Genomic DNA, 12,319 nt, shown 5'->3' on the forward strand with positions numbered 1-12,319 from the left:
TGGCAAAACAGAGACACTGTAGGAAGGGCAGCCATTGGGCCAAGAGAAACTTGCAAGAAATGAATTTTTTTAAATACTGCATTATGAGGGCGCCTGGGTGGCTCAGTCAGTTAAGCGTCTGCCTTCTGCTCAGGTCATGATCCCAGCGTCCTGGGATCGAGCCCCGCATAGGGCTCCCTGCTCCCTGCTCTGCGGGGAGCCTGCTTCTCCTTTTCCCTCTGCCTGTCTGTCTGCCTACTTGTGATCTCTCTCTCTCTCTCTCTCTGTCAAATAAAAAGAATCTTTTTTAAAAAGTGCTGCATTAGGTACAGAGAAAATAAGAAAAGAGAAGGGGGCTCTCCGCCCCATCACTTGCTGGCAGGGTGACCTTGGGCAAGTCCCATAAGCCCTTTATGACTTGGTTACCAAGAAGCTCTAAGCTAAGCACAGGAACCCAATCAGCTTTGGGTTTTGGCATTGAGTTTTCCTTTCCTTGCTGTGTTGTTTCAATTTCTATTTTCATGACTCTTCTTTTTAATCTCCCATTCAGTGATTGTCTACCATCTGCTAAACACTGTCCTGGGAGCTTTCATTATTTCATACTCATTTAGTCCTAACTACACCCTTGAAAGGTATGTGTTATTCTTACTTTATGCTCTAAATGTGCTTGAGGTCACACAGCTGACGGGAATAAAGATGGTTTCTGGTTTTATCCTCACTGCACAGAGGAGTTTGGAAATAAGCTATGGCTGAATGCACATTGAATGAATAAATTAAGTTGTTGACTCCCTTCTAAACCCACGCAATTTTCACTATGTAAGACTCCTTCTGCACGTGTCGTTTTAATGTAAATTACCTCAGAATCTGTTTTGGAAAATCAGACATACATCAAGAATCAGAAATGAGCAGGACATAATCCAACAGTAGGCAACAGCGTAACAGCCACAGTGCCTAGTGCTGGGCAGGATCCCATTTTCCAGCAGCTAAGGGTTATACTCAGCTCAGTAGTGGACTTGCGGGGGCCGGCTCCAAGGCTAGGGCAATCTTAAATTCTGATGGGTCGGTGTTGAATATATAGCTGATCACTCCTGGAAAAAAGTAACTTAATATCCCAGGACTATAGTTTGCTCATCTGTACAGAATGAGCCTGTTGGCCTAGAGCTAACTACTACAGTTTCCTCCAGAAAATCTTCTGTCAGTCTATAAGACATAGAAAACAGTGAAGAACGCAAAGCAAACGGCAAGCCAAGGATAGTGGTTATTGCCTTAAATCCTACATTAGCAGGGACTCTCACATTTAGCTGAACTTCTGGGTTAAGTGGAACACTCAGTAAACCTACTGATTCTTGCTCCTTCTCACTAGCCTGAGAGGGAGGTTGTGTGTGTATGTGTGTGTATGTGTTTAAAGAACCTGTATTTGTATGAAGTTTCCAGGATACTTCTAAAGTTTACCCTTGGCTACCAACCACTGCTCTGGGGGGAAATCCCTGAAGCTGACTGGATTAATATTTGTAGAGGATATTTTCTGCTCTGGCCAGAGGGACTTCTGCCCGCACCTCCCCACCCCCAACCCCCCCGCCCCACCTACTTTCACTCCCTGTGCACAGGCTACCTGGTTTCGGATGTTTCCATGACCTGCTGGTCCGTCCCTGTAATGGCTGCTGGTGAATTGTGCCATATTCCAAAGTTCTTTCCAACTGTTCTGAGCCTCCTGCATCTGTATTCAAAGAAGGGGTGCAGAAGCAGCTGGAAGAGAGAAACCAGAGTGGCAGAGTCCAGCAGCAACCTTTGGAAGAGCCAATCAAGACTGCCAGGCTCCTGATTCATCACATGGGGTGACGGAAGGGCAGCCATACTGGTCACTGGCAAGGGCACACCCGAAGGAAAACTGAGAGTTGGCACGAGTGACTTTGACAGTGGCACATAAAGGCCCCAGTACCAAGAAGGACTGGAACCCAAATAACTTTTTTGAAAAATTAAGCCATCTTCTGTTGTCCTCCATCTTCATCTTTTCAGAGTCCCTCTTCTTTGTGTTTTTAACAGGACTTGACAGTGACTCGCCCTCTAGCCCAGGAAATCAAACGTTGATTGACTTAGGTAATTGATTAAAAAAAAGAACGAACTTTAAGGACTTTTTGAATGAGAGCATCAAGTAAGACTTCTCTCTCCTTCTCTGTCACACCCAACGCACACACACATACACATCACACCTGCACAGAGAAAATGGATCATGGGATAAGACAAACATGGGCTGTTTACGGAGTAGCTGGGAGGTCTGGAGCAAGTTGCTTCATCCCTGCTCCCCTGCTAGGTTCAATGGGGCTAAGAATGGTACCCGCCCCACAGGGTTGTGGTAAGGATTCCGTAAAGTCCTGTAGGTAAGGTGCTTTGCACTTTGCCAGTATAGAGTAGGACCTTAATGAATGGCAGTTTTAAAAAAAACATGTTGGTTTGCTACCACTTTAGGGCAGAAGATTATCACAAAGTGCTGTAGTTCAATAAATTGACCAATGAACACACTACTGGAGTATCTTCTGAATATATATTAATAAGATAGAAGGGGAGCAATCACATGTTTCCTTTCTATCACATGCTATATGTAGGTTTACCCACATATATAAAATAAACATTTGCTAATTCAGATTTGGGAAGTCAAGAAGGAAAGGACAATGTTCTCACTAGCATGGTCCAAAAAAATGGGGTACACATCTTGCCATCTCACTTGGCGCCCTGCCAGCCCCTGGGACTATGGTTTCTGAGTACACTGCTCCCCCTGCCCCCCCATCTCACCCCCTGGCTCTTTAGTGAGTCTAACTGACATCATATTTCAGTTATATTCCGTTTAGTCCTGGGAGGAGGAACTCAGCGCTAGATGGGCTACAATGCTACACCCTCTGATCTGACTGTTCCAGATTATAAGCAGCCAATGTCATCTTTCCTTATTCAGAAATAATTCCAGGAGCAAATAGGATACCACAGTCTGTCACAGAGGGAGAGCCTGATACAGATATAAGATGAAACAAGTGATCATTTGGGAAGCATTTTAGGAAACCCTCTGCTGGTTTGGAATGAGGGTCTTATTTGGAGATGCCAGAAAGACCCTCAAAAGTTATCTAATTCGGAGAAGCAACGTCTAAAATTACCGACTAGGGAGAAGTACAAAGTTTTAGAAACAGGAAGTTTAAGAATAAAAAAAAAAGAAGAGTATTCTAACAAACATCCTAAAACAGGACCAAATTGAGGGACAATTTCTAGTGTCAAGCCATCATGAGCGAGAAAGTAACCAGGCTTCAAAGACAGTGGAAGGTTGCCTCAAGGCTGTAGACTGAGAAACGTACACAAGCATAAGCTTTCGGAGGGGCCCAGAATGACGTAGCCCTGACAATGGCCAGACGTGTCAGCACAAAGCCTCAAGGAATGTGTCCAGCATGGAAGGAAAGCCAGGGGTGGGCACAGACGCCTTTGACTGAAACCTGACAGCACAATCCACAACTTCTATTCTGCTATTTCCTGAAGCCCTAGAACAACAGCTAAAACTGATGTTGATAGGAAAAACCCCAATGAACACAAAGAAATTTTTTTGAGTTCCATTTATGAGACTTTTTCACTTTTTCATAACCCTAAATGGTATAAAACAAAAAAACAAAACAAAACAAAAAAACCCAAATGAATAGAAAACACCAAGACACCCAGGGAACAAGCCATTGCTGACTGAGGATAGGGCTGTGAGAGCCGGAAGACACTACGAAAGCCAAATCCAAAAAAATTTGCAACTTCAACAAGAGGCAGCTTTGCCCACAGTGAGCCCGGAGCCAGATGAGCTCTTTTCGGGGCTTTGTTGGTTCTTAGCTGTGCAACCTTGGACAAGTTACTACACCTCTCTGTAGCTTCCACATCTGTGCCATGGGGAATACCTACCTCGCTTGAAGACTGAGTAAAAGACAATGTAAACGGTAGCACTTGGCAGCATGTGAAAGAGGTATATCTTTGTAATATTGCCACTGACCCATCTCACAGAGCTGGGGGCTCTGCTTGAGCAGGAAGGAAATACCTGAGGTGTCACATGCACGCCTTCCGGTTGAGGGCCCTCTGTGCAGGGGGCTGTGCCGATAGACGATGTGCGGTTTGTTCTGTTCCTCTGCATCCTCTTGCTCGTCAATGGACAGAAGTGGTTCAATAAAATAATCCCCATCTTGGGACCGGAATGTGCCCAGCTGCAAATGAAGAGAGATGAAAGGTTGATTTCACAGAACTCAACCGCAGGGAGGGGAAAAAAATGGAACATTGCCAAGGAGAGAGGGCAGCATTTCCCCCAAGCCCTTCCCCATGAGGGCTGCTGAAACTGAATCGCTGCCCACCTATTCGGAGAAGAGGTTTATTTTCACTCCGTCAAGTCAGTACCTTCTCCTTGATTTGACTCTAGTTTATTGTACCTGCTATGCAAATCTGTCTCTAAGAAATCCTTCCTTGGTGTCCAAATTCTAATCATATTCACTTTCTTTTTTTAAAAAAAGATTTTATTTATTTATTTGACAGAGAGAGACACAGCGAGAGAGGGAACACAAGCAGGGGGAGTGGGAGAGGGAGAAGCAGGCTTCCCGAAGAGCAGGGAGCCTGATGCAGGGCTCGATCCCAGGACCCTGGGATCATGACCTAAGCCGAAGGCAGACGCTTAACGACTGAGCCACCCAGGTGTCCCAATCATACTCACTTTCACAGGCTGTTCCAATAGAGTGTTTCTGCATGTGAAGATAGCCTGGAAACTGAGGGACTAGTGTGACCTCCAGAGGGGAAAGCTGACCCATGGAAGCCTTAACATTAATTCAAATTCAGAAAGCATAGACTGACCACAGGCACTCCAGGTGGTCCCACCTGTGACACTGAAAAATGAGTCTCTGCACACCCCTTCCCTTTGCAATAGGGAGTGAAACGGTACAAGGCTTGGAATCGGGCTGCCCTAGGGTCCAGTCCCAGCCCTGGCACTTACCCACCCACCTTGGGCAAGTTCCTTAACTGCTCTGAGCTTTGACTTCCTTGTTTGTCAACTGGGGACAAAAGTACTTAATGTAAAGGCTTATTGTGCAGACTAAATGAGATAATGCTTGGAAAGTGCTTAGCAAAGTGACACTTTGTAAGGGATTAGAACACCTCAGTGGCTTTCTGTGTTGCTGTGTTAGCCTCTAACCACCAGGACAGAAATGGTAACTCCTTCTGCCCTTCCCACACACCCACAAGTTATGCAAAAGGTAAATGATGCCTCAGGGTTGAACCACCCAAACCACACATCTAAGAGCACTAAAAAGTTGCCCATGCCATGCAGTGGGCAGTCTTGAAAGGAAGAAATCAAGCTCCTCAATGGGGCTGTAAAAAAAGCAGAGCGCTCCTACCTTCCCTTAGACACAATGGATGTGACTGTCCTTGAACACCAGCAGTAGTATCAGCAACACCTAGGAGTTTGTTAGAAATTCAAATAATCACGCTCACGCTAAATTTTATCTACTGAATCAAAATCTCTGGGGGTAGGGCCGCTGGAGCTGGAACCTTAATGAACACTCCAAGGTATTCTCATGCACAATAAAGTTTGGGAAGCACGAGGCTGAGACACTGGGGTTTCCAAACCTATCTAAACTTCAAAATTGCCTGGGAACTTAAAAAAATGAGATTTGTGGCATTACCCCATACCTGCAGACCTGGAATTTCCAGGGGTGAGGTCTAGAATCTATATTTTTAAAAAAGGCTTCCACGTGATTCATGAGCCGCTGGCTTAAAGGGAGGACAGCTCTGGTGTCGTCAGACTAAGAATAGCTGGTTTCCCCAGAGAAGAAGTGGTTTAACCCATTTATTCTTGCGCAGGCACCTCTCTCTGTTTTAAATATACAGCTCTGGTGTTCTCTGAGCACAGAGCAGGAAGCTTATCACACGTGAAATCTACCAGAGAAAGGCCAGAAACACTGGCAAGAACCTGGCAGCTCCTCTGGTGGTGATCGGGCACCTTTAATTAGCAAAAGGGGAAACTAAGGCCCAAAGGGAGGAAGTGACTTGTCCAAAGTCCCTCTTCAGTGATACAGAAGCAGCTGAATGGTGCCAGTACTGAATCTAGAACTCAGGTATCCTGATTTTAGTCCAGTACCTTTTTTAAAAAAAAAGAACGTCAAAGGTCTCTGTAGGAACACAGATCCAGTCTCTGGCCCACGGTTAGGGGCGTGGGTCAAAAAGACAGTGTGGGAACCCCAACTCTGCCACTTACTAGTCAGGAGACCTCGGGCAAGCATCCGGCTCTCCAAGCCTCAGGGTCCTTCCTCATCTGTAAAATGGGTTGTTTTGAGGATTGGGCTGTTGTGAGGATTTGGATGGGATGAGATAATGCATACAAAAAGTACATTTTGTAGGGCAAGATGCATAATAAGAGTCCAAGTAATGTTATCTATACGATGCCCAATTTTTGTTGTTGATTCACAGAAGACAAGTTTGAGGTTTGATGGATGTTTGATCAAAGAGTCACCTTTTCTCTGTTACAGTGACCATTTATTCCGACATAGGTACTAAGTACAATATCCAAGGCTCCCACATGGGAGAGAAATGATGCTGACCCTGCTGCCAAGGAGAGGGAGAGACTGCGTGTACCAAGAACTGTAATGCAAGGGAGAGCATACTAAGCATCATAAGAAAGATACAGACAAATGTCTGTGAAGGAGGAGAGATGAGAGCAGTCTGAGGACAAGCTTTCCTGGGGAAGAAGCTATGTAAATTACACTTTAAGAGAGGGGTAGGATTGGAGCATGTGATGCTGGGGGAGATGACCAGGTAAACCCACAGGCCCAAAGACAATGAGGTAGGACTGGGATGGGAGGGAAATTCAGAGAAAGAACAAAAGCAGATTGACTGATACACAGGATTGGTGGAGGGAAAGCCTGAGAGAAGAGCGTGGCATGTGGGTGTGCAGAGCATGAGAAGGCACATCATAAATGGTCTCAATTGTCAGAGGAAGGGGTTAGTAGTTGTTCTCTTACTTAGCTACTAGTACTCGGTAAGGTGAGTGAACAGGGGAGTAATGTGATCTTGCACCACCTAGTCATCCTTAATCTGTTAGCTGTGTGTGGCGGGGATTAGAGAGGAAAGACGGAAGGAGGAAAAGCCAGATGGAAATATTTCTTAGACAACGGTACTAAAGGAGAGACGAGCAGAGAAGTAAAAGAGGTCTAGAATTAGGGTAGGGCTGGTTCAGACCAGGTGAGAGACACAGCTAAGATTGAATTCAGGGAAAATAACTGGTGGGGAGAGGGTGTGTGTGTGTGTTGGGGGGGGGTAGATTGGCATTTTTAGATTCACTCTCTAGAGTGAAAGATTTCCTGGGTGGGTCACTAGGTATGTCATGATATTATTGGTATAGAAATGGTAATGGGAAGTCCTGGGAAGAAAGAAAAACTCCAGAAGGAAGACAAAGGGAAGGAGGGTTTGGGGGCTAGATTAATCGCTGAAGATAGAAACACCCAGTGCACTTATCTTTAAGATGTATTCTGGACCTTTCCCTCCCGGAAGAGGCAGATTGCCAATTAAATGCAATACGAAGGGGGTTATCACGGTCTATACAATCATTTCTGAAGTCCTGCCCCTCAGTTCCCTAAGAGAGCTACCACTTGCGGATCCACCCGTGAGTTACCACCTAAAATTGCCAACTGAAATCAAGGTCCTGCGCAGCAAAGTATTTATACAACTGCTGGGGCCACTCAGCAGGGTGTGGAGGCGGGGAGGGAGGAGGAGTAAAGGTTGTTTACAAACTTTACGTACAGTCTCTGCCCCACCGTAAGATTCTGGAATTGGGGTTTCTAATCTTCGGATCTAGGGGCTCTCTGATGACCTGGGGTCCAGTGCCTGACTTACGCCCACCCTGGCCATAACCTTTTGAAGACTGGAAGGATTCCTGCGCTTTGGCCCTAGGTCTTGGGGCAGCAATGACTCACTGCAGCAGCCCCTTAGCCCCCCCCCCCCCCCCCCCGTGCGTCAAACTGCCGTCTCCGCCCACCCCCAAACAAGCTCAACAGCGAGCCACAGCTCCGGGCGCTTTGCTGGGGGCTGGAGAGGCTAATCCCCATGCCCGTTTCCCAGCAGGCTAAAACCTTCCCCGTCCCAGCCTTCAGGCTTGCCTCGCTCCCCACTGGACCCTTCGGACCCTTCCGTAGAACGGTGGAGATGGATGCGACCTCCAGACCGGGGACACTGAATCCACCACCAACAGCGCACGCGGAAGGGGCAACCGAGTGCCCCAGGTAAGTATCTGTGCTCCCCCTTACAGAAGGTGACGGGGGAATGTGGGTCCTCGGGGGAAGAGTAAACGCATCACCAGGGCGCAGTGCACACATTGCGTTGTGCTGGAAGAACCTGACCCGGGAAAGTTTCTGCGTCACACGCTCGTGGCAGGAACGCACATCGTTTGGGAAAGTCAAGGACCACTTTCCCTCCGGCCAGAACTTTAGAGCAGGTCTTCAAATGGGCGGGGGGGGGGGAGGGGAGTAAAAAGCGGATGCCATGTGGGACCAAGTAGAGAGCGAGTGGGGAGGGGGAGGTCAGGAGGGGGTCAAGGTATCCGTTTCGGAAAACTTGCTAAGTGCGTGTTTTGCAGTGCAGGGAGGTGGCCAGCCCGCCCCTACTCGCCCTCTCTCTCCAGGGAAACGTGTGTTGTAGGATCTGTATTTCGATTCTCTGGAACCCCTATGCGTGGCAGAAAACCCAGAAGTACCGAAATCTCGTGCGCGCGGCTTCTCCAGCCTTTCCCCCACTATTTCTGTTTCTTGGGGCCACCCCGCCAGCAGGGTGCAGAGTCGGACTGCGCCACACCCCCACTCCCAGTTTCTACCCTTATTCGAAGCGTCCGGGGCAGGCTCCGCCCTCTTCCCCGCCCCCGGAGCCCTCGGCCCACCCTTCCGTTCCTGGGATGGACCTGTTCCCTGTCAATCCTGTTGAGCCTCAGGGTTCCTGGCGCGTGAAAAAAGGCCCAGAGAAATCGCCAGGACTCTAGATTACGCACCGCCCTCCACGACACACAGAAGGAACTCCCCATACTAGAGGCTGGGGATCCTCAGCCCACAGCCCTGACTCCAAGACGCGCCAGTAAGGAGTCGGGTCCTCCCTGCGCTCAGCTGCTCCGCTCCTGGGCAGCAGGGTTTGCTGCAAGGAAGGACAACTCTGGGAATTTGGAAGCCGACTTCCAAGCCGCCTACAAGCGTTGGGTAAAGCGCAGTGGAGCCGAGTTCGGACTCTAGAAAGCTCCGAAACATACCGAACCCCCTGGGGGCGGATGCGTGCGCGCTTCTCTAGAGTAAGCACACGCACTGGGCTTGTCAGCCAAACCTCAAGATGCAAAGGAGTTTCTAGCGGATATTTAAAGCCAGGATGGAAACTCGGCGCAGTGAGGGTCGTAGGCTAGAGAGCAATTAATTAATTAAGCCTTCCAGAAACGGGTGAAGAGGCGGGAGGGGAGCGGTGGGGTGGGGGCACACACCAACTCACCATTCCTGAGCAGAGACTGATGACCGCCGTGTGCTCCGACTTGGTATTGACATGGCCTTTGTAGAAGCAATGCTTGAGTTCTGCTTCCTCCTCGGAATAAAATTTTGTCTCATTCTCCCCGGGCGTCCCGAGGAGGGTGACAGTGAACCTTGGAGCGATAAATCCGGCATGGGCAGTGAGATTAAATAGAAATTGCTGGCCGAAGGCAGAGAGGCGGTAATGCTCCTGCGAAGAGGTAGAGGAAGCGAAGGCAGGCCAGGGGTCAGAGGCAGCGTTAATGCTCCGTCGCCTTCTTTTGAAGTGCACGTTCGTGGAAAAGGGTTCTCCGAGAGCGTTCACTCGGATGGGAGACGCGATTTCGTATTCGCTCAGGGTCTCTAATAATTTCACTGCAGGGAAAAGCAGAGACACATGAACCAGTAATTCCATTTACCGCAAACCAATTTCCCACAAGTTTTAATTTAAAGTGAAGGGGGCTCTGTCCCGGGTTATTTTCCAACAGTTATTTTTGCCCATTTGAGTCAATGCCTTCCCCCTCAGCTAATGCACAAATATTTACTGAGCACCTACTATGTGCCAGGAACGGCCAGGAACTATGCTAGACTCAGGATACACCGTTCGGAAGCAGACAGTGAACAAGTCAAAAATACATAAGATTATTTCAGATTCGGATAAATACCCTGAGTAAAATAAAACATGCCACTATCTGCTACCCCCAGTTACTAAGTAACTATAGTTTGGGGCATGGAGGTGGGGAAGGGGAAAGATCAAACTACAGGCAACGAGGGGTGGAGGAGACGAAGTTTGTTCTACAGCGGCTCTCTCTAGAAATTGACTGGGAGTGACCTAAAGAAGGGAGAGGCTCTAAAGCCGGAGATAATTCTTTCTAGGAAAAGGAGAGAGGCCTCCGCTGCGGGGTGCCCGCTGTGGGACGCAGAAGCTGTGGAGGTGGCGACTGGGGCGGAGGGGTCGCGGTGGCCGGAGCCTCATTACCTTGCCTCGGGTGCAGCCTGTTCTTGCGCACGGCCGCCGCGGCGTCTGGGCTCCCCATTTCGGCCAGGTCCCGCACCAGGAACGTTAGCAGTGTGGCCCAGGATACAAACTGCATGGTGCTCCCCACCCCTCCCCCGTGGCTCCCACCCCCTCCCTCCCTCCTGCCCTGCTTGGCTGCGGCGGCGACGCGAGGCAGTGGCCGCGGTGAGCGCGCGGAGCCCGGCGCCCGCCGCCAACTTTTGACTTTAGGAGTCGCTGAGGTCTCGCCGCGAGGGTCCCGTCTGCGCTCGGCTGAGCAACGCCGCCGCCTGCCGAGAGCTGAGCCGCTCGGGCCGCAGGAGGAGCCGGAGGAGGAGGAGGACTGGGGCTCGGCTGCTCGGCCGCATAATGTCCAGGGAGCCGGCAGGAGAAGGCGCGGAACGTGCGCTCCGAGGCGCGCCGGGCGCCCTGTGCTGCGGGGGATAGCGGAGCGGCTTCTTGAATGGGGGGCTGGGGGGCGGAGGCGGGGGGGCCGCGGGTCCTCCGCCGCTCAAATACCCCGGGTGCCCGCCTCCAGGAGGAGAGGGGAGGAGAAAGCGAAGCGAGTGGGGACCGCCTCCTAGACGGAGTCCCCTCCTCGGCTGCCCGTGCGAGTCTCGCAGCCGGCCGCGGGCTGTAGGAGGCGGAGGCCGGAGGCGCCCGGAGCTCGGGGCTGGCCGCTCGCGCTCCCCGCCACCTCGTGGAGATCGGCTTTTCTGAGACTCCCTGCCCTGGGGAGGGAGAGCAGAGAAAGTTCTCTCCCTTTCCCGGCGCTCTCAGTTTCTGCCTCTGGACCCCTCTCCTCTCCTCCTCTCCTCCCTCTGCTCGCGCTCTCCTTCAGAAGCTCTCTTTTCCCTTCCTCGCCCTCGCCTCTCTGTGCCGCCCAGTCCCGGTTCTCCCACTGCGGTGTCGCCTCCCCTCCCACTGTGCCCCTGTTTCCCCTATTTCTCCTTTCCCTTTTCTCTTTCCTCCCTTCTGTCTCCTTGTCTTCATAACAGCCCTCTCCCTCTTCTCTTTCCCCCTTTATGAATTTCTGTCCCCGTCTCTCCCCTTCGTTTGGTTTCTTACAAGTGAAAGTGGCCCAGTGCCGGAGCGCCTTCCCCCTCCTACGGCTTCTCACTGGGGGCGCAATGTGGTATCTGAGTTCCACTCTCGATCTGATCGCCCTAAGTCAAGAGTTTTAGAGACTGGGTTCTTAATCTGGAAGTTTAGGGTGCGTTTCAGATCCACAGTCTTTTGGAAAATTTCGCAAAGCTGTCAAGCTGTTTTCTTCTCCCAACCTCTGTCCCCATCCGGAGAGGGTCCATAGCTTTTTGTAGGTCCCCGGCCCAAAAAAGGTTAAGAACTGCTCTTGGCAGCGAGAGGGGGCGGGGACTTGGGTGCCCAGACTGGGTTTAGAGATATGGGGGAGAGGGGAGTGATGGCGGAGTGCTAGGGGACGGTAGTGGACCCGGGCCGGGGTGGGGGCGAGCGGGGGGTGGGGAAGCAGCAGCCTGGGGAGGGATTTCTCAATCATTTCTTACTTTTCGCCAGAGAGATGCTTGGAGTAGTTCAAAGCTCACACTTCAGGCTACACGTACCTCGCCTTGGGATGCAAATTTGGAAGTTAGACAAGCCGGAGCAGGGAGGCTGTGTGCGAGCGTGTGTGTGAGTGAGAGGAAGGGAGGGAGGGAGGAGCAGGGAGAAGAGAGCGAGGGAGAACTGTTTAATCCTGAGTGGTTCAAAAGTACTTTTTCCTTTACCAGCCCTCAGAAGGAAGTTGGGGTGTGCTAATTTCACTAATTTCAAGAGAAAGGAAAGTGTCCCAGAACTGGAGTTTTCT

General features: G+C 50.3%; 1 protein-coding gene across 6 annotated transcripts in view; it reads right to left on the bottom strand.

The window, feature by feature from the left end:
• The window catches only part of ADAMTS9 (ADAM metallopeptidase with thrombospondin type 1 motif 9), a 159,590-nt gene extending 148,251 nt beyond the window's left edge, over positions 1–11,339 (bottom strand). For 4 of the 6 annotated variants that reach the window (XM_073901496.1, XM_025885665.2, XM_073901498.1 and 1 more), the window contains exons 1-3: positions 10,480–11,338; positions 9,487–9,875; positions 4,031–4,193 (exon numbers count right to left, since the gene is read on the bottom strand). In XM_073901496.1, coding sequence (XP_073757597.1) covers positions 4,031–4,193; positions 9,487–9,875; positions 10,480–10,594 — 667 coding nt within the window. In that variant the 5' untranslated portion in view covers positions 10,595–11,338. Of the gene's footprint in view, positions 1–4,030; positions 4,194–9,486; positions 9,876–10,479 lie in introns of those variants that run through there. The other 2 variants (XM_073901495.1, XM_073901499.1) reach the window with 2 other exon arrangements.
• Positions 11,340–12,319: the final 980 nt, after the last annotated feature.

Source organism: Callorhinus ursinus, unplaced genomic scaffold (assembly GCF_003265705.2).
Source record: "Callorhinus ursinus isolate GAN/ISIS: 27379988/994484 unplaced genomic scaffold, GSC_fseal_2.0 scaffold15, whole genome shotgun sequence".
NCBI classification, from domain to species: Eukaryota; Metazoa; Chordata; class Mammalia; order Carnivora; family Otariidae; genus Callorhinus; species Callorhinus ursinus.